At 40.2% G+C, this 20232-nt stretch overlaps 1 protein-coding gene across 1 annotated transcript in view; it reads right to left on the bottom strand.

Annotated features, from left to right (window-relative positions):
* Positions 1-20017, bottom strand: part of LOC309485298 (integrin alpha-X-like) — a 60398-nt gene extending 40381 nt beyond the window's left edge. The window contains exons 1-7 of the mRNA XM_082152084.1: positions 19734-20017; positions 18568-18685; positions 3787-3890; positions 3338-3408; positions 2168-2279; positions 1948-2075; positions 1657-1808 (exon numbers count right to left, since the gene is read on the bottom strand). Of these exons, the coding sequence (XP_082008210.1) occupies positions 1657-1808; positions 1948-2075; positions 2168-2279; positions 3338-3408; positions 3787-3890; positions 18568-18685; positions 19734-19773 (725 nt within the window). The 5' untranslated portion in view covers positions 19774-20017. The remainder of the gene's footprint in view (positions 1-1656; positions 1809-1947; positions 2076-2167; positions 2280-3337; positions 3409-3786; positions 3891-18567; positions 18686-19733) is intronic.
* Between the last annotated feature and the right edge of the window lie 215 nt (positions 20018-20232).

Raw genomic sequence — 20232 nt, 5'->3', positions numbered from 1 at the left:
TTGATCGGGCCCTTCACAAGCTCCTGTTCGAAATGCTAATGCAGAAATGCATCTTCGGGTGCATCTGTCCCCGAGATTGGTTTGCAGCGTTCGACCTGAAGGATGCGTACTTTCATGTCTCGATTCTCCCTCGACACAGACTGTTCCTACGTTTTGTGTTCGAGAGATGGGCATATCAGTACAAAGTTCTCCCCTTCGGGCACCTCAGCCAGTAGGGGCTTCGGGTCAACTGGAAAAAGAACATACTCGTCCCCGTGTAGAGGATCTCTTTTCTCGGTATGGAGCTGGATTTGGTCAGCCAGACAGCACGCCTCACAGAGGAACGTGCTCAGTCAGTGTTGAACTGCTTGAATTCGTTCAAAGGCACGACAGCGGCCCCACTGAAACTCTTTCAGAGGCTCCTGGGGCATATGACATGTGCAGCCACAGTAACGCCGATTGGATTGCTTCATATGAGGCCGCTTCAGCACTGGCTTCACGGCCGGGTCCCGAGATGGGCGAGGCAACGTGGCACGCTCCGTTTGACAATCACCCCGGTCTGCGCTAAACCTTTAGCCTGTGGTTGGATCCTTCATTTCTCCGGGCAGGAGTTCCCCTTGAACAAGTGTCCAGGCATGCTGTGGTTTCCACGGATTCCTCTACCACCGGCTGGAGGGGGCCACATACAATGGGCATGCAGTTGCGGGGATCTGGACGGGCCCCGAACTGCATTGGCACATCAACTGCCTTGAGTTGTTAGCAGTATGTCAAATCGCAGCTACGAGGCAAGCACGTATTGGTCCTTATGGACAGCACTGCAACCGTTGCATACATCAACCGTCAAGGTGGTCTATGCTCCGGTCGCATGTCCCAAATCTCCTCCTATGGAGTCAGAAGCATCTGAGGTGACTTCATGCCGTTCACATCGCAGGCCTGTTGAATTGTGCAGCCAACGCGCTCTCGTCAGCCTGTGCTTCCGGGAGAGTGGCGACTCCCTAGGCGGCTGATTATGGAGCCGCTTTGGGACTGCACAGATAGGCCTTTTTGCCGCCCCAGACACATCACATTGCCAGTTGATTTATTCCCTCGGCACGGATGCGCTGGCACACAGTTGGCCCCTGGGCCTACACAAGTATGCGTTTCCCCCAGTGAGCCTTCTCACACAGACACTGTGCAAAGTCGGGAAAGACGCCCCTCTACGAGGCGCCTCTATGCATTGAAGTGGAACCTGTTTGTTGAATGGTGCTCTTCTCATCGGGAAGACCCCCGAAGATGCCTGATCAGAGTTGTGCTCTCCTTCCTGCAAGATGGGTTGGAGCAAAGGACGTCTCCCTCCACCCTGAAAGTGTATGTTGCCACTATTGCCGCACATCAGGATGCAGTTGATCGTAAATCTCTGGGAAAGCATGACCAGGTCATCAGGTTAAATCATTCTTGCTCTCACCCTGTACCCTCTTGGGATCTCTCACTTGTGCTAACAGCACTTCAGAGAGCCCCTTTTGAACCTGTGCTGCGGGGTGGAGCATGAGATGCAAATGTCCATTAGCTCGTTTAGTTTACACTCAAAGGTGATTGGGCTCTTAGGCAAGTTCCCAATATGTCAGTGACCTTCAGGGAACAAGGGTTACATATGTAGCCGAGACGTTTCCAATTAACAATGTAATAAACAAGTCTTACACAAGCTTTATGATGGCTGTCGCAGTGTAAGTGCTATCTCCATTCTGGTACTGTATGTTTGTCACCTTAGATTGCCATGTGCTGTCTTGAATTTTGAGTTGATTGAAATTGTAGTGAATAGCACAAGCTCTGGAGTACTGTGCTATGGCAAACTGTAAACCAAAAACAGATAAACTGGTCAATAATGTCTCTCTGACAAAAACAAAACACTTAAGGTTTTTGCTTGTTTATAAAAAATTGGCTAAAGTTAATACTGAAAATCATTAAAATGATGTTGACGGCTATTCCTACCTGTGCATCTCGCTCAGTAAAACGACTGATCACGTTTATCACAAAAGTCTTCATCGTTATAAAATTGTTACTCCGCACACTCCCAGACCCATCTAATAGAAAAGCTATGTCAATCTGACCGGGACAGTCTGTAAATGAATAGAAGCAGAAGTGTGTACATATGTTGTTAAAACTGCAGTTACATCAAAAGAGAAGAAACTTCGGTGACCATCATATTTACCTCTCAGAGAGCTGGGTATTGGTGGTTTAAACACATTGTTTTCACTGATGAAGCACATGCCATTGAAGGTGGTAACTGATACACATTTCTTTGGAATGGTTGGACCACAAACCTAAATGAGACGGATTTAATCATGGATTTCACCTTTTTAAAAGAAATACTAAATCAAATGCCGATTATAGACCTCAATACCAGCCACTTTTATTGCTCTGGTCAAAATCTGTTTAGTTGTTGAGACACAGTATAATGAAACAAACTTATTTGCCTTAAATAAATCAGATAAATTATATGAATTAAAATGTACTTTTTTTTTTATTACACATACAAAATAAGGATGTTTTATCTTGTCTTCCCAATCCCAAGCATTTCAATTTGGTAAATATTAAGCACAAAACATCATGTCTTCTCAAAGGTCCACTCTTTAAACCTATCAGTGGGGCATAAGCAAATTGTACAAAAACGTACAAAAGAGATCGTACAAATTCATTTGAACAAGCCACCAATTCACCAAAATTTATAAAATAGATACACATTTCCATTAGAGTGTGTTGAGCTTATGTTCTTCAGCCAATTGACCGTTCGCAAAGACCCGCCCCCTTTAGTTACTGTTGCTATGTCTGACAAGCCACACCGCTCTCACACCCCACCATGTTCTCACACAGTGAAAAATACATTGCGGAGCAGAGAGGACACTGACAACACACTGACAAACAGGACTGACCAGGTTACTTTTGATATGAAACAAAGTCTCACCTTTCAAATTTGGTCATTTTTTAAAAAGAAATTTAAACAATAAATACCGTTTTGTGGCTCTTTAATGTGTCTGACAGATCGCTGTAGAGCCTCAGTTAAAGCTGTTCATGAACCGACCATCTCTTCCTTCTAGTTAATTTATAGCATCAAATAAACATGAATGAACATAAGGAGGAATGTTGTTTTAACCACGGAAAGACGTCAGTACACTCCGTTTTTCAAGTTCAAATCCTCCAACGTTAATTTACTAACTCTCCTGACTGCTTTGTCGGACAAAAATGCCGGATTCGGCGGATGGCGAATGATGATTGGTCAGATCGCCTGTCAATCAAACTCCCTGCGAAGGGTCAATTGCATGTGTGAAATAGTTATAATATTTATCTGTAACTGATCTCAATGGTGTTCTGAACTACTTACCGCCAGCTTTGAAGACTGTTGATTTTGAATCATGGAAAGTCCAAGAGACATATTGACAGCTTCTGAGGGCACTTCATTAACATACAGACAGTTTGATCATTTTCATAAAAAAATAAACTCCAAAAGGAACAAAAAATACATTACACATCAGTGCAATTTAATTATTTTGAATTTGGAATGTTTATTTAATGTTAATCTCAATCACTAGAAAATACAAATCAGAGTTTTAAATTGCACACATTTTGGTAACAAGGTAGAAAATAAAACAGCTTATATAACCTTCTAATGTTGATAATTTTCTGAAAGTTAAGCACCTCTGTTAATTTGTTGATAAAGAGAACAACTCTCATATACAGTATTACCCTAGCCTAGACCCTACTGTACTAGTATATACTTGGAAAGTGGTCAATAATATTTCAATTAGAAGTGTAGTACAAAACCCAAAATACCATCAATCTTCATTGCTGAGCAGGTTTCTGGTCCGACAGCACAGTTATAAATCAATCCTCTTTGATCTTGGCTGATTTGAATTAAAGGATCACTCACGATCAGACTATAAGAAAGAAAAATTAAGAATATGTGTTAGAATCAACTACGGAGTAGGCTACAGATAATTAAAGGTGCTTTAGGACATCGGGGAAAATGCTAACTTTAGCCTGATAGCAGTAAAAGTGTATGTCCCACCCTCCCTGCAAATCGCCGTCCAAAGCCACGCCTCCTGAAAGCATGAACGCGCACAGCCAAGAAGACCGGATACAACAGGCTTGTTCGACTTGAACCTGTGCTGCACAGACCGATCGGTGAATGACATCAAAGTACCGCGAGAGCGAATAGAGAGCAGACGGCTCCTTATGCTTTTGAATTGCTCTCGTGGTACTTGCAACGCCGGTTCAAGTCGAACAAGCCTAACGTTACTGCAATTCATCATGTGTCACCAGTGAGGAAACTTTACAGTACAAACGAGTAAAGCCCAATTTATACTTCTGCATCGAACTCCCGCCGTAGTCACACGTCGTAGACTGTGTGTTGCCAGCGTACCCTTCGGCGTACCCTGACGTGCACCTCTCCAAAAATGTAACAACGCATCAATTCTACGCGGACGCAAGCGCTGTGACTGGTCTGCTAGAACCCCTCCCTCGGGTTTCACATGCTCCCTCTGTAATTGCGCTTCAACGAGGACAACGATGTAGAAGTATTTTAAAACCAACTTGTTGCCTACAGCATAGAGGCTCCGGCGTAGGTCCGACGCAGAAGTATAAATCAGCCTTAAAGGAGCCGTATGTAAGATTGTGGCCAAAACTGGTACTGCAATCACTTTCAAATTACTGTAGAGTGGTGTATCCCCTCCCCCTCCCCCCTGACTCGAGGTTGCCAGATAGGCTGCTGGATCCAGCAGGAACGTAGGCTGCTACAAGGAGCTTTCAACTAGAGCAGAGCTGGCAACCCGGATGCCGAAACACTACTGACTTTGTGATTGGTAGATAGGTGGAGGGTGGCGCTTCAGGCCAAAACACAAGATGACAACATCAACATCAGTTGAGGGCTGCAACTTCACTTTTTAAATGACAATATCCTGACCGTACTACTGTTGTCAGTGATATAAGTATTTGAAATGAACATGATTTTTTAATGTCTAGTGACATATCAGGGCCATTTTAGGATTAATTGAAATACATTTCTTACATACAGCTCCTTTAACAGTACTAAAATACCAAATAGACAACTTCTTAAAAACAGAATTAGATGCAGCAAGTTTTGGGTTTGTTTAGCTAGCAAAACTTGTCAGTGTGTAATAATTTTTCTTGCAGGACAGGGTTTCCACGATGAGAGTCTGCTTGGCTCCGATGAAGATATATAGATCGTAGATCCTTTGCCAGTGTTGTTGTCGGTTCAGAAGGAAAGTTAGGTTGTTGCTGATTGCCTGCCATTCTCGCTCTGTCTGCACAGCGTACGTGAACGCGCTGATGACTTATTATGTCTGCGTGAACACCCTGTGCAGTGGTATGGAAACAGACCGACAGGGAACACATGCTATAGGACCGCTCAGACCAAACGCAACGATTGAACGAACATTTTATGGTCCTACGCCTTCCACAGACGACATACATTTATAAAAATACATTTAGACCGCTTTACAAATGATTTCTATTAGGATTTGAGGACACTTTCAACCAACATAACAAAAAAAGTCTGCAGAGAATCACCTATGTAGCCCGTTTCCGCCACAGTTGAGTAAAAAAATGAGAAAATTATGACTTAGTATCGCTGCTTTGCGCATGTAGAAGCATGAGAAAATAAGTTATTACGAGAACGTTTCTCATTATTATGACATACTAAGTCACTATTATAAGAAACTTTTTCATAATAATGAGAAATTTCCTCTTAATGACTTATTTTCTCGTGCTTCTTCCCATGCACAAAGCAGCGGAGCAGAAGGGAAGTCCCACGCTAGCCACAACCACTGGTCAAAGCCGTGTAAATGCTACACAGCAAACATGGCATGCTCTGCATTGAATAACATTAATGATAAATTATGAGACGGCTTCGAAACTAGGTAGTCTTTTATTCATTTGTAACATTAATTAGAATTTTTGTGTATGAACAAGCAGCAACACAGAAGGTGGATCCATGGATTTCAAATAGATAGAGGAATATGACAACAAATTCCCCATTCCACTGCCAACTTATGTTATGTGTAAATGTCCCCTAAGTCATAAACATCTTAAAGGTTGTATCAGCGATTTCAGGCCCAAAAAAGGCCCAAACATAAATTATCATTATCAATTGTTTTTGTGTGCAGATCTCAGAGCCTAGGCTGCCTACAGAGACACGTTTTTTTTACGGCCTGCTTATGGGGCGGGCAGCTAGCGGATCGTTAGGAAAGATTAGATGAATGCGATCATTTATGTTTGGGCGTTTTTTGGGCCTGAAATCGCTGAAACAACCTTTAAAGGTGTAGTTTTCTGTATTTATATCCTCCAGATAGGCCTGCACATCAAATATCCTAGACCAGGGTTTCTCAAACTCGGTCCTGGAGGGCCACTGTCCTGCACAGTTTAGCTCCAACCCTGATCAAACACACCTGAGCAAGCTAATCAATGTCTTCAGGATCACTAGAAACTCACAGCTAGGTGTGTTTGATCAGGGTTGGAGCTAAACTGTGCAGGACAGTGGCCCTCCAGGACCGAGTTTGAGAAACCCTGTCCTAGACGCATCCGCAAAATACGTGTTATATTAACACATATACCAATATATTTTATGAAGATGTTAAAGGGTTAGTTCACCCAAAAATGAAAATTCTGTCAGTAATTACTCACCCTCATGTTGTTCCAACCCCGTAAGACCTTCGTTCATCTTCGGAACACAAATTAAGATATTTTTTATTAAATCTGAGAGCTGTCTCACTCCTCCATAGGCTTCTAAGACACTATGGGCCCTATTTTAACGATCTGAAACGCAAGTGTCAAAGCGCAAAGCGCAAGTAACTTTGTGGGCGGGTCTCGGCGCTGTTGCTATTTTCCCGGCGGGATAAATGACTCTTGCGCCAGGCGCAAATCTAAAATGGGTTGGTCTGAAGTAGCTTCATTATTCATAGGTGTGGTTTGGGCGTAACGTGAAATAAACCAATCAGAGCGTCATCTCACATTCCCTTTAAGAGCAGATGCGCTTTTTCCATAGCGGATTGCTATTGTAACGGCGGATTTGCCAGGCGCGCGCCAGCAGCGGTTCACAGCCAAGGAGAGCAACGCTCTCGTCACGGCCGTAAAAGAGAGAAGTTACATTGAAATGGAGAAACCCACCCAAATTAACTTCGGTTAATTTGGGTAAATGTGTAAGCTAGATGTATGCTTTTATAATAAATTGTTTATCTATCTATCTATCTATCTATCTATCGTAATAATGTATGATTTGCAAAAATGAAAACTGCTGCTTCTGTGTAGATGAGAGAATCAAAGTGCGCGTTGTGCACACGCTACATTGATTATGGCCAAGCATGCGCCCTTAAAATAGCCTATGAATAACATGCGCAACGCGCCACTGACTTTAAACTATTTTTTCCTGGTTAGTGGCGCAATTGTTTTCTAAACCTGCAAAATAGCAAGAAGGAACGTTTGCGCCGGAACACGCCTCCTCTTTGCGCTGAACCGCCCCCGGGAGCGCAAGTGTATTTCTTAGTTAACCGACGTGCTTCTGTGGAGGGAAAAGTCCGCTTTGCGCGGGTGCAAAATAGGAATGATACATGCGTCGGTGTACAAAGTCACTTGCGCTGGGTGCAAGATAGGGCCCTATAACTTGCTGGCCCAGAAAATGCATTAAAGAGATCGTTAATATAGTCCAAGTGACTACAGTGGCTCAATCTTAAGTTTATAAAGCGACGAGAATACTTTTTGTGCGCAAAAACAAAACAAAAATAACGACTTTATTCCACTATTCATTTCCTTCTCTCTGGGCCTCGAGTTTTTTCACGTAGTGTTTTAGCGCAGCGCGTCTGTGTTGCACGTCACCACGTAGGCTCACTATTGGCCGACGCTGGTCATGTGTGTGATACGTGTGACGTGCAACACAGAAGCGCTATGCAGTTACACTACGTGAAAAAACTCGAGGCCCAGAGAGAAGGAAATGAATAATGAATGGCGACTACAGAAAGCAAAAGCCGAATCCCAGACATTTTGGACGATCTCGATGGCCGGACATGTCCGGGAAAAAGAGGATGGTAACCCCTACTACTCAGCTTTCTCCTACTACTCAGCTTTCTCCACAGAACCAGAGTCTGCTAGCTTAGCTTCCAGAAAAAGATGGCTGACACTATTGGCGCTTTTCCATTACCAGTACCAGCTCAACTCGACTCGGCTCGGCTCGCTTTTCGCTCCGTTTTCCATTGCAGATAGTACCTCCACAATAACGTTAGTACCTGGTCGTCATAGCGACGCCACAGGAAACTGTCGTGCAGTGTTGCCAGATTGGACTAAAGATTTCCAGCCCAACTACAGCTTAAAACCCGCCCACCCGCCTCATCCAAAATGGTGACGAGTCTGCTTACAGACTGGGGGTTGAACAGCTGGCTGTCTGGTGCAGCTATAACAACCTTGAGCTGAACACGCTCAAAACAGTGGAGATGATTGTGGACTTCAGGAGAAAATCCCCAGCACTCCCCCCTCTCACCATCATGAACAGCACTGTGGAAGCAGTGGAGTCATTCAGGTTCCTGGGCTCTACCATCTCTCAGGACCTGAAGTGGGCAAATCACATTGACTCCATTGTGAAAAAGGCCCAGCAGAGACTGTACTTCCTTCGCCAGCTGAAGAAGTTCAATCTGCCACAGGAGCTGCTGATCCAGTTCTACTCAGCCGTCATTGAGTCTGTTTTAAGCACTTCCATCACTGTCTGGTTTGGTTCAGCTACCAAATCGGACATCAGGAGACTACAACGGACAGTCCGGACTGCAGAGAGGATTATTGGTGCCCCCTTGCCAACCCTCCAGGACCTGTACTCTTCCAGAGTGAGGAAGAGAGCAGGTAAAATCATCACAGACTCCACTCACCCTGGACACCCCCTGTTTGAACTGTTACCGTCAGGACGGCGACACAGATCACTGGCCACAAGAACATCCAGGCACAGGAACAGTTTCTTTCCACAGGCCATTTCCCTTCTGAACACTTAACATGCCCCCCAATGCATATGCCTGTAAGTGCAATACTCCCACTGTCTAGTGCAATATTCTCTAAGTCAGGTGATATTTATATTTATATTATCCATACTACTCAAAATACTGTAAATATGTTCATAATCTGTAACATGCACTAGACTCCCACTGTCTAGTGTAATATTCTCTAACTCAGGTGATAGTTATATTTATATTATAATTCATACTACTCAACATACTGTAAATATGTTCATAATCTGTAAATGTTTATTCAGACTAAACCCAACTGTGACCCCTTTTTTTTACTTTTTATACTATTTGTATTTTTTTTTATATATATTTTATTCTTAGAATTTGTATTACTATGTTTCTTGTTGTATTTGTATTTGTATATGTGCACTGGAAGCTTCAGTACCAAGAAAAATTCCTTGTGGGTGCAAGCACACTTGGCAATAAAGCTCTTTCTGATTCTGATTCTGATTCTGATTTTAAAAAATACCAGCCCAAAATACATACTGTTATTAAAACTGTTATACAATAAAACACACAGAATTTATTTTCTTATTAAACAACCAGACTAACAAATCGCAGAGCACCATGCTCGCGCCATATTTCCAGTGCATCTTTTTTTAAATATAAATAATAATTTTTATAAAACACAAGGTCTACATCGGAAACCTCAGAAGGGGACAACATTTTTTATTGTTCTTGTGCTACTATTGTCGGAACTACAGTTCTTCTCTAATAGGACAATTCTCAAATAATTTCATTACACTTTACTTTTTGTATTAGTGCTTAAAAATGTGTGCTTTATTTACAACTAATTAAATTTCTTATGTTATTATTAAAATTATTATTATTATTATTATTATTATTTAACTTATAGACCACTGGGCGAATCAAGATGAATTCTCGTTTTTTTCCTTCTTTTAATTTTAGATAAAATAACGACTGAATGATACACTGAATCGTCACTAGACACTACATCAGCTACCTGTAGCCTATATGTTATTAGGTTTAAGAAATGATCAAACATGACATCAGAATTGTACAGCAAAATAAAAGTGTGCTATAATAGCATAAACACGCTTATGGAGTTAACGTAGAGAATCTCCGCAGAACTGATGAAAACGTCTCTATTATAGAACAATTATAGAACTATGAAATTATAGAACCAACTTTGTACAGTCACAACCAGATAGATTAATAGATTGTTGAGTCAAATCTCTCCAGCAACTGCCTGGGAGGTTTGAACGTTGCCGAGGTAAAGCCATTTCTGACCAGGCCAGTGCGCACATCCATGATGCTGGAGAGTAGCGGTAGTCCCATACGATTCCTAGTGTCATCTTTTAAAAGCGAGACGAGGGAAAATGCTCGCTCAACATGGGCATTGGAAACAGACAGAACAAGAAGTCTTATGGCACCTTGTGCCAATTCCTGGAAACACTTGTGCCCCCCTGCATCTTTAAACGCTTCGACTTCGAGCCAAAACTTGTCAATGTCCTGATCATCAGAGAAGCTTGCGGTTGTCACATTCCTCCACTGCGATTCTAATGTACCAATGGGGCACGAGAAAAGATCAGCTGGCAAGTCCTTTACTCCAGGCCTATTTATAGTGGACATAACAGATTTCGGGCAGATGAGCTCCAGTTTGTGCAGGAATTCCATTGAAGCAGGTAAACGCAATTGGTACTGCTTTACAAGTTCTTTCAGAAAATCCATACAACGCGAAGCAATTCTCTCCTTCATGTCTGGGGCTAACCTACTTTCCTCCAGTTTGTCCATAAATGTGGTACCCAGGTCCGCATCCAGAGGGGATAGGAATATGCCAGACTGTGTGAGGTCAAGTTCACGGAGCTGCTTGTGATTACACAAGACGCTCGGTTTGAGAATGCGTTTAACAGTTGTCATGTACAGCCTTTCCAAGTCTCTAAACACACCGAGAGTGTTTCCTGTTTCTAATTGAAAGCATTTATTTACAGCTTTGATTTCCATCAGAACAGGTTGAAGAAAGTACATGTAAAGGAGATTACTTTTGTCATAGTACATTTCCTTTAAAAGCCGAGCAGTATAACAGTGTTCTGTACTTGAAGCCATGTTAAAGTGCAATGTGAGGGCATCTTTTTGATCCACAATGCGGTTAATGCAGTCAGCCATCACAAGCCAACGGGTACAGCTTTGACTTATTAATTTCAAGGGGCAGCCCCCGTTATTAATAGGCCTAGTCTCGTATATGTTCTTGTATTCATACTGCCGCTTTGCTGAATGAGCGAACCAGTTGTAGGTTTCTCTAACCATGTATTCTATGTTGCTCGGAAGAAGCTGCATTGCTTTATTTGCAACAATGTCAAGTGAATGGCAAATACAGCGAATAAGCTGCAGGTTTGGCTGTATTTGTTTAAGTAGGGTGAAAACCAAGTGTTTTTTTCCAACCATTACGCTGGCACCATCTGTGGCAATGCCCATCATGTTTTTAATCTGCAGGCCGTTCTTTAATAGAAAAGCAACAACAGTGTCTGATATGGCTTTAGCATCAGCATCTGTCAGCTCCACAAGTCCAAGATATGTACTGACAAACTTGCTGTGTTTTTTTGAGTGGTATTTCACACAAATGCAAAGAAGTTTGTTCACGGATATGTCAGTGCTTTCATCGAGATACAGGGAATATGAAGACTCACCAATATCCTCCACAAGTTCTTCTCTGAAGTGTGACGCGAGGACAGATTTGATAATAGCTGTGCACTTTGTCCGGTGCATTTGGAATGTTCCCATCTCATCTTTCAAAATGTCTGACAAATCGTCCACCGCATTTATTGAACTGTGACGAGCAATGTAGGTAGCGATTCTAATTTCACGGTGCTTTTGGTCATCTTTGATCGGACACTGCCCTGCTGCTCCCGCTGGCACAGTAAAAGTTTTTACACTTGGTGCACAGCGCGATTTGTGTTTTTTTGTGTTAGCATGCTCTTTCAAATCGTTTAACTGTGCTCTGATTTCTGATTGACAGTATTTACAAAATGCCTTTGACTCATCGCCTACCACGGGTGCAATCCATGTTTTCAGAGACGGGTCGCTCTCCCATTCCTTTCTGTAGGACTTTTTATATTTACCCCACTTTGGCATGATGATGATGAATGATGATGATAAATGCAGTTTTGACGATATAACGAATATAACGATTAGCCTACAACAACCCGCCAATCAAGCTTGAAGTCCGATTGGACAGGATTCCCCTGAACCTTATTGGCTAACCTGAACCATACCTAATTTAAACGTCATCCTACATTACATAATTTATTTTATAGTTCGTTTTCATGAAAAATATAAAAAAATACTGTTTATAGTTAAAAATAAAAACCCGCCCGTTGCATCAAAAACCAGCCCAAATTTTAAAGACCCGCCCAATGCATTTTTTTCCGGTCGGATGTGACCAAAAGGAGCCCAATTGGCAACACTGCTGCCGTGACTTAATCTTCTACGCGACACACGCCCGCTACCCACACACACAGGACAATGGAGGAAATCGAGTGCATGCTGTTTTTGGATGTTTTTGTTTTTGCTGTTTTTTTATTCAGGATACTCCGTCTGGCGCGTGCAGTGATGACGCAGTGAATAGTGACGATTCTCTCTGACCAATCAGCAGTCTGCCGTGTTTTCACGTCACATTTTAGTATCGCCAGAGCCCGTCTACGGAGAGCCTTGGCACTTCCTATTAAGTCCTATTGTACCGAATTGTGGTTGTAGTTCCACCAGAGTTCCACTGGGGGCGATCGCCCATGAGTGCAAAATGAATGGGAGTCAATGGGGCTAGACGTCTAAATTTGTCTCTTTCACCCGACTGCCGTTGAGAAATCTCAGATTTGATTATAGGTTTTGCAAGTTCAACATGGGTTATAGGTCGAAAGTTGAATGAACGAGTACTTATGTCCTTTCGATTTCTTACAGGTTGAGTTGTTGTTGCCCATAACACGCTAGCATTCTGCTAATGAACGCTGATTGGTCAGTGAAGGACTGATTACGACCAGAGATACCGCTTGATGGCATCGTGGCATCCGAAGCGGGACCAGAAACAAACAAAACAAAAACAAGTCTAGCACGTGTATTTACCTGTGTCAGCTGTGTTGTCGATGCCTCGAGAGAAAAGAAAGTGCAGAGCACGAAAGCACCAAAGTGACTGAAGGATTGCCGTAAAGCAGTATCTCTGGTCGTACGATGTGTATGACGTCATTGACACTTTAAAAGACTTTTTAAAGCAAATAAGTGACTCTAAAAAATCTAACACCCAGCAATGTGTAATTTCTTTGCTTCTCCTTTCGAATACAATATTCAAATTACTAGACAAAAAATTATATCCTGAGAAAAGTGGATTTTGATGGCTATAGCGCCATAGACCTCCATTCATTCTGCACTCGCCTGCGAGCGCCCCCGCATGGACAGAGACGTGTTACTGCAGCCAGTCCAGAAACCGGAAGTAACCAGAGAGTGCCAATACTCTTCCTATTAGACATTCTCTGGTATCGCCTCAGCTCGCTCAGAACCTCGCCGGAGGTGATACGAAAAAAAGTACCGCCATATGTGTAAATTCTGTGAGTGAGATCCCACCCTCTATGGGCGGGTTGAAAACATACGGGACAGCCCCTAATACTGGCTGTAGTCTTTAGCCTCTGGCCAAAAAATCCTCCGATGACGCAAAATTCGAAAATACTACAGGTTTTCTACTAATACAAAGCTTAATGCTAAATCCTGAAGTATCCCTTTAAGGGAATGTACATACAGCATAATTTTCATATGGGAGAGAATTCAATCCTGTCGTGGTTATGTTATTTATATACGAAACAAACAAAAAAATAGAACAAACACAAACATAACGCATTAATATAGTAAAGTGAAGGTTTGATAGCCAGATACAGCTAGCCTATACAATTAAAACAAAAAACAAAACAAAAACAGGAAAGACAAAGAAACCGCTACAATCTAATGTTTTTGTTTACTGCACACACTAGGAAAAGTGCGTAAAAATAGGATCCCCTGGAATGGTGTCCGAAAACTTGGTCCATAAATCAAACACGCTTGCATGTAATAATATGAAACTCAGTACACATATAGATCTCATCGGGCCGAACAATTTTCGTACTCTAAGTTTTACAAAAGCCCAACAGGAAGTCGGTTATTATACATTGTTTGGAAAACGCATACAATGGAATGTGAAATACTCCTCCTAGGGAATTCATCCGATTGCCACCAAACTCGGTGTGAATGAAGTCAAGACATTGAGGATGAATTCTTGCGAACGGATTTTTGATATCTCGAACGGTTTGGCCGTGGCGAGGACACGAATTTATGGCGAGAAAAGAGAAACACGAAGTGTTATAACTTCTGCACACATTAACTGATCTTGATGAAACTTCAGCAGTGTGCTAGTGGTAAGAGGCCGATCAGATGGATGTAACTATTGTGAGTCAAAGTTATAGCGCCACCAACTGGTAGCAGGAAGTGTGTCACTTTCAAAATGCTTTTGACAAAAGTGGGGGGGTTAGTTTTATATACAGTAACAAAAATCAGTATGTATATTGTTCTCATCGAGCCGGACAACTTTCTAATTTACAGTCAGATTTACAGGAAGTCAGATATTTAGGTTTGAATGTGGATTTCTTTGCATAATCAGCCTCTGAATTTTTACCCACTCCTCTTAAGTTGTTTATTTTATTCCCACCAAACTTTTTCAACATGATGAAAATACATTAAAGATGCTAAATTGTGAACGGATAATAAATAGAGTTGGGAATTGGCAAAAATGTGACGATTCGATAGTATTGCGATATTTGGGCCACGATTCAATATTATTGCGATTCTAGCCATATTGCGATACAGCAAGGATTGCGATTCGATTCTGCGATATATTGCGATTCATGTCCCCCATATTATTCAAAGGCTTTACAAAAAATGTGGAAAATAAGACTGTTTAACTCACTTCAAATGTCACATTTAATTCTGTGAACAGTATCTTCTACACATTAACTGAAGTGCAAAAACTGTGTCCTTGAACATTCAGGACACAGGACCTCATTACAGGACAGGACGCAATTATTCTCTGAATAGGAGACCTCTCACATGAATGGAGAGCTCCCAGCACATAACTTACAATTATTTAAATACAATAGAGTAACATAAACCTGAGAATAATCATATAAATAAGAGTAAATTAGAGCTTCAATCAAAGTGAGAAAAATAAACAAAAATGTGTAGCCTACTGCTAGAGTCCAGTCCTGTTGGCTGCAAGGTCATCAACCAAAATTCATTTGGGAATATACTACTCGCTTTTTGATGAAAACCGAAATTTAGCCACACTTTCGATTTGAAAGAAGACGGAGCGTTGTGTACTAGCGGTTGTGATGGTGAAGCCATTTTCATTTGAATTTGCTGTTGAATGCACGACAACAAAGCACCGCAACAAGCGCCACCTTGTGGATGTAATACGCAAATGTAAATTATCACAGTAAACTCAGAGAAAAGCAAGGGAGAAAACCCGAAATTAAAACAGATAATTTTATAATTAAATATTGCAATACTTTGCGCTACTGTATCGATATAATTGCGTGCGCAAAATATCGCGATACTGAACAGAATCGATTTTTTTCCCCCACCACTAATAATAAATATCTCAAACGGTTTTGCTATGGCGAGGGATTAAAGTAATGTCAAAAAAGGAAACACTAAAAGCCTCATATCTTCTAAAAATGTAATTATACACCATTTATTTATATATAAAATTATACAAATATCATGAACTAACCCCATTTTATTCTTTTTTTTTTTCAATTTAATAATTGTTTAAGTTTAAAAACAGCCAGAATGTTTTTTTAGTCCAAAAAATAAATAAATTATGTCATTCACATTTTTGCGCATGTGAAGAGGATAATTTTTCCCTTCAATATTGGAACGTGAGTGAAGTACAAAGCCTATAATAAACAATAGTTTAGCATCCCAAAAATGTAATAATATATATATATATTATTATTATATGTATAATAATAATATATATTAAAAATAGGGGGAAAAAAATAATAAATATATATATATATATATATATATATATATATATTTTTTTTTTTTTCATTTATATATATATATATATATATATATATATATAGCTGCGAGCAGCGATGGAGGGCCCAAGCCGGTGACACCGCCACCCCGGTGCCTTTAGTGTAACTAAAGGCACCAGGGTGGCGGTGCCACCGGCTTGGGCCCGCAATCGCTGCTCGCAGCTATATTATGTATTTATTTTTGTGTTTTAAAAATCGATACAAAAAGTGTTTTACTCGTAATTTAAATCACGCATTGCACTGCACTGTGTTGTGTTTTAGGGTTTAAAGCGACACTATGTAACTTTTCAACCTTCATAATATATTTCCAAGATCCTTGTGATGGTACATCGACTTACAATAGGTTGAATGACACGTCTGCCATAGCCTGACAGGGTCTGTATCGCTTTTACTGGCACTATGTAACTTTGGTGTTCGGGTAGTAACCAGAGCACAAAAAGAACTACAAAATTCGACTGCTTTACGGCATACGTCACTTCCCCCACCTCTTCGTCAAATTTGGACGTGAGAGGCCAACCAGCGTTTGTTTTCGGCTTTCGTGCCTATGTTTTTGTCATGGGGGTTGTTTGCACCTGGCCACTTCATGCATTTTCTCAGATCGGATAGCTATCCGATCGTGAAAAGTCCAGGTTTAAATGCCCTCCGAAAAGCATTTGAGACGGATTTGAATCCGATCCCTCAAACCACTTCAGGAGGAGATCTGAGACGCATTCCAGACGAAACTGGACAAGTGTAAATGCATATGGTTTTTGAAACCACATATGTAAATTGTACTCCTCCCAAAAATGTTAAAAAAAAAAAAAAAAACGTGTGAGAGCGTTGTATAGGCTATTATGTTATATCCAGATATGACGACGCGCTGGAACACGCATCACCGCAGATGAGCAACTGCATCAAGCCAACGTGCAAACTATAGCAAATCAAAGTGAAAGTAAGTCGCAGACGCTTATCACACAATCTTCATCATTAAAAGTAAAGAAACGAAATGATCTTACCAGGGCTGTTACTGCTCTCTCTTATTGCGGTCTTTGATTTTGAAATTTTAGCTGATGATCTATAAAATGCAGCTCATATCTGTTGCTTTCGGTGACGTGCACTCCATTAAATCTGCATATAGCGCAAGAATTGAAGATCGAATTTAAATCCGTTTCGCAAAAATACATTTATGTGACCAGATGTAAATGGAATCGTTTTGATAAATCAGATAGCTATGCCTCACGAATTAGTTTGCCAGCTGAACTCAGGTGTTGTGAGGTGTATTTATCACGTAGTCCTGAGGGATATCAGACGACGCTGTTGATTGATTCCTGCGATTATCATGAGAACAGCTTTCAATATCTCACATAATTATCATAAATAAGCCTAACGTAGAGGTTGTAAATAGTGTAAACGAGCACAATTTGCAAACTATTATGATAAATTGCAATAATCATGTCTAATGACATCATAACGGCCAATGTTATGAAATAATGCGACGTATATTTAACTTAATTGATGTTATCTGGCATTTTGTAATGTTTACATTCCAATAAAAACAACACAAATTAAATTATACAGTAGGCCTAGACTATAGACTATTTACTTGTGATTTAGCTGCAATCATGTAAAAATGTTATAATATAATATATTAACGACAGTGCAAGTATTCCACAGCGACTCTAGGGGTCGCTGTTTGACAAAAACACAATTTCTACTTAGTGTGGCTTTAAGGAAATGTCTGTAAACTTACTGGTACTGGTAGTTTTATTTTGGCATATTTTGACAGATATAGTAGGTCATCTGAATATTCCATGCTTACAGAAAATATATATACTTCACAAATAATACTGCAGAAATAGTAGGAATAATGTTATATGCTTGCCATTTTAAACACAGTCCATGTCTATGACTGTGTGTACTGGACGTTTTATTGGTATATTTACAGTTCTGTATGATGCTTGGTACTTTCTCTGTCTACAACCCTTTAAGCATGGCATATCTGTCTATAATGCTAATTCAGTGTTTGTCAACGGGGGGGTGCTGCATTCAAAGAGACACCATATGGGACGTTTGGACTGGCCCATTGTTTAGAAGTCACACAAATTTTAAATAAACATTTCAATAACCAGTAAAATTATTCACTATGTGGAATGAAGCACAAAAGCTGTAATCTGAGATTTTTCCATGTCCGTCTATTGTAGTAGTATCTATTTCAGATTTACCCCTAAAGGTGCAAGTAAAAGCAAAAGCAACTGTGGTTGTTAACTGATGTTGGTAAGCCAGTCTCTTCCTGTCCCAGTGTTCCGCTCGTGGCCATAATAAGCTAATGAACAGAGTAAAGGAGTCTTTATGCTTATAAAAATGCTCTCCACAAGCTTTCCATCATCACAAGTAAGTGCTGATCAACATTGGAGGAGAAACCTATGCAATGTGGTGAGTACTGGCTTTCCAAACCATACAGGGTTTTTTGGTTTCATTATCAGTGGTTATTTTGCTCTTACCTTGATGTGTCTTTCTGTATCACCTTATAGCCAAAGGCAACATTTTGGCTCTGTGAAGGTGCAATGAAGTTTTTCCAGGAAACAGGGTCAATGTTAAAAGCCATCACCGACTGAGATGCTAAAGTATTCAGAAGTGATAAAAAAGACTGAATTAGAAACTGTAATTTGACATAATTAAAATGTATAAAATTTATATTTTCATTCCTGCTAACTGATTGGTAAATATGCCGTTGCAGCCATGCTAAAATATTATAATGCTATAGTAACAATTTCAGCAGCTGATGGTGATTTCACTGTGTTGCACCAATAGAGGCAATTATGTAATAAGATAACATGTATAAAATATTTTGTAAACATAAAAAAAAAAAAGCAGAAAAGAAAAGAAAAGAAGAAAGACCTCAATGCTACACTGTGAATATAGTCATTGTGCCTGACAAAAGCTTTAGCTTGTTCGGTTTCAATTGTTTTTAATACAAATATTTAAATATGTGAAAAGCTGTCATGTGCATTTATGATTTTTTTTTTTTTTTTTTTTTTTGCTATTTTATCATAGATGTTTTTTTTAATCTGTGTGATGTGTGAAAGCAGATAGCTCATACGAGACAGAATTAGAGGGGAATGAAAACAAGGAAGTTCACACTTATTGGAAATTGTTCTTGCCTTAAAAGGACATTTTACATCTTCATCCATATCGTGTCTGGTCATGATATAACATTTACTACTACTATAGGTTTTGAACTTTTGACGTTGCCTAAAATTAGATGTATAATTTCTTTTGATCAACAAATAAATCAACAATCTAAAGTAAAACTAAAACTGTAAGAGCTTTAAACTTAGTTCATACAATCATACAGTTTTCTTTTTAAATCACTTATTCGTCTATTCATGCACAACATGATTATTGCAATGCATTTGACACAGCTTTAAATGAACAAATTTGACTATAAAGAGAATGTAAAGCCAATTTTACCAGATGAGATCATGTAACTAGTTAAAATATTTTTGCTACTCACTGCTTTCAGTCGTACAAAAGGGAACAAAAAGGTTTAAGACTTGCAACACAAGAAGGCTTAGAGTGGAAATAGGCAGCTACTGAGGTAGCAATGGTGTTTACAAAATAACAAATAAGTAATAAAAGATATAGAAGAAAATAATACATATCTTACCGCAAAAGATGCATAATCTGATACAGAAGTTCTGGTCCATTATAACCTATCAAGTGTATATGGAGGATGCATGAGGTGGGACAGTCAAGGCAATAAATGAAAGTGAAGACGAGTAGTTCATAGATATAAAAAGGGGTGGAAGCGCCTAACTAAAGAGGAACAACAATTTCATAAAAAAGGAAATGAGCATATTCAAGAAACATGAAGCTTATGATAATACATGGTCCAAATAAAATTCTTAAGAATACACAGAATGAGCATTTATTCATTTATTAAACTGCATAATAAATTACCAGAGGTGGGTAGTCCAGGGGTCAGAAAGTAAAAGTCCTGCCACATGTTTATTCCACCCATGAACTCAGCCAGCTGATTTCACTTATTAGTTATATCTCCTGTCTGAATTAGCAAATCCAGGTGATTGGAACAAAATACTGAGGAGGACTTTTTTCTTTCTGAACCTGGACTTAACACCTCTGTAAATTACCTATAGGCTACTGCA

This window comes from Leuciscus leuciscus (genome assembly GCF_965113295.1).
Source record: "Leuciscus leuciscus genome assembly, chromosome: 21".
Taxonomy (NCBI): Eukaryota; Metazoa; Chordata; class Actinopteri; order Cypriniformes; family Leuciscidae; genus Leuciscus; species Leuciscus leuciscus.
Note: the sequence above shows the minus strand (reverse complement) of the source record. Positions and strands in the feature narration are given on the sequence as shown.